The sequence below is a fragment of the Alexandromys fortis genome, unplaced genomic scaffold (assembly GCF_014885135.2).
Source record: "Alexandromys fortis isolate MF-2015 unplaced genomic scaffold, M_Fortis_MF-2015_v1.1 scaffold_83, whole genome shotgun sequence".
Lineage (NCBI taxonomy): Eukaryota > Metazoa > Chordata > Mammalia > Rodentia > Cricetidae > Alexandromys > Alexandromys fortis.
The window spans coordinates 1,686,807-1,688,715 of NW_026068001.1; the positions used below are offsets into that span (position 1 = coordinate 1,686,807).

Below are 1,909 nucleotides of genomic sequence, written 5' to 3' on the forward strand. Positions count from 1 at the left end.
TATCTTGTAAAGGTTCTCTGACTTTCTGTGTGCCTGGCACTCTCCCTTGTTCTTGTCTGTAAGTTCGTACCCCTCACGGACTCTCTTCTGACCATGCCAGGCCCTTCCTTACCACGGGTTATCCTTCTCGAGGGTTTCCACGGTGGTAAACAGTTCGATACACTCCTGCAGCTGTACGGGACTTTTCTTCAGCATGTATCCCACACAGTCGTGTTTCACGTAGCCCTGGGGAGGAGAGTTAAAGAAAAATAGAAGAAAAATAGACCATGAATCACGGCCCTCCCAGAAGTGTGCAGGGTCTAACCCCAGGCCAGTCCTGGACCCAAGTATCTTGGTTCGATTCCTACTGAGGTTAGGGGGAGGGTGGATAAAGGGTTCACGTTGAGCTGCAAGCGTCTCCCATCTCCAGGGTCCCATTTCCGTTTACCTCGGCTTCCACTTCATCATAGTAACGCCTTTTCATCTCCGGTTCCCAATCCATGGCAATGTAGGGCTGGGCTAGGGGTGCAGAGAAGACGGTTAGGCTCCTGTCGCTAGTACATTCTTTTATTTATTTATTATGTATACAATATTCTAATTTTCTCTTAATTTTTATAATAATTTATTTATTATGTATACAATATTCTAATTCTCTGTTATATTTATTTTTATATTTATTTATTTATTTATTATGTATACAATATTCTGTCTGTCTGTATGCCTGCAGGCCAGAAGAGGACACCAGACCTCATTCCAGATGGTTGTGAGCCACCATGTGGTTGCCGGGACTCAAACTCGGGACCTTTAGAAGAGCAGGCAATGCTCTTAACCACTGAGCCCCCTGCTAGTAGATTCCTTCTGCTATCTGCAACCCTACCCAGATGACGTACTTTTCACTTCCTCGGGGGAGGTGGTCCGGTCACTGGTCCCGTTGGAGTTCACCGTCTGCAGGGTGAACAGGTGCTTGCGCCGCCGCTTCGGGGGCCACTGAGAGGGGTTCAGGCTGTTGTTGTCCAAGAGGAAGGGGCATTTCTTAGGGACCCCAGAGCTGGGCCCAGCCTGCTCCTGCTCTGTTTCCTGGACACTATTGTTAGTGGAAGGGTCAGGCATTTCCTCTTTTTCTTCATCACTGCTGCTATCTTCATGGCCATCATCCTCATCGTCATCCCCTAAAATGAGAAAGACATCAGGTCCTGAGGTCAAGTCCCAGCAAAAAAGATTTACATATATCTCAAATGAAGAGAGAAAAATATAGTTTAAACTTTATACTTCTCAACCCTTTACCCATACTAAGTAAGATACACACACTCTTTTTTTTAATTTTATTTTTAGTTGTTGCAAAAAAAAAATTCCCATTTCCCTCCCCCTCCTCGCACACATCGTCCCCTCCTCCCACTCCCCTCCCCCTCTCCCTCTTCCCCCCACACTCTTATTGGGCCTCTCTCCCCTCTCACCTTTTTCTTCATCCTCATCTGAGGTGGGTTTGGTCACGTATCGTCTGTAACAGAGCAGAGGAGATTTCCCAAGGCAAGGGGCACAAGAATGGGGGGTCATCCCAAAGTTTTACTTGAGTATGGTAGAAAAGTCAGTGGTAACTCACACATATGCACGTTTCTTTCTTCCCTTCCTTCCTAGTTTTTTTTTTATTTTATATTTTTATTTTTTAATTAATTATTTTTTTTAAGATTTATTTATTATGTATACAACTTTCTGCCTCCATGTATACCCACAGGCCAGAGGAGGATGCCAGATCTCATTACAGATGGTTGTGAGCCACCATGTGGTTGCTGGGAATTGAACTCAAGACCTCTGGAAGAGCAGGCAGTGCTCTTAACCACTGAGCCATCTCTCCAGCCCCTAATTTATTTTTTTCAATGTTTTTTTTTTCGAAAAATTTCCGCCTCCTCCCTGTTTCCCATTTCCCTCCCCC

The 1,909-nt window shown here is 45.2% G+C and overlaps 1 protein-coding gene across 1 annotated transcript in view; it reads right to left on the reverse strand.

The window, feature by feature from the left end:
- Usp11 (ubiquitin specific peptidase 11) overlaps nt 1–1,909 on the reverse strand; it is a 32,123-nt gene that overhangs the window by 5,697 nt on the left and 24,517 nt on the right. Inside the window, exons 10-13 of the mRNA XM_050160846.1 lie at nt 1,434–1,477; nt 870–1,148; nt 428–498; nt 113–225 (exon numbers count right to left, since the gene is read on the reverse strand). Of these exons, the coding sequence (XP_050016803.1) occupies nt 113–225; nt 428–498; nt 870–1,148; nt 1,434–1,477 (507 nt within the window). The remainder of the gene's footprint in view (nt 1–112; nt 226–427; nt 499–869; nt 1,149–1,433; nt 1,478–1,909) is intronic.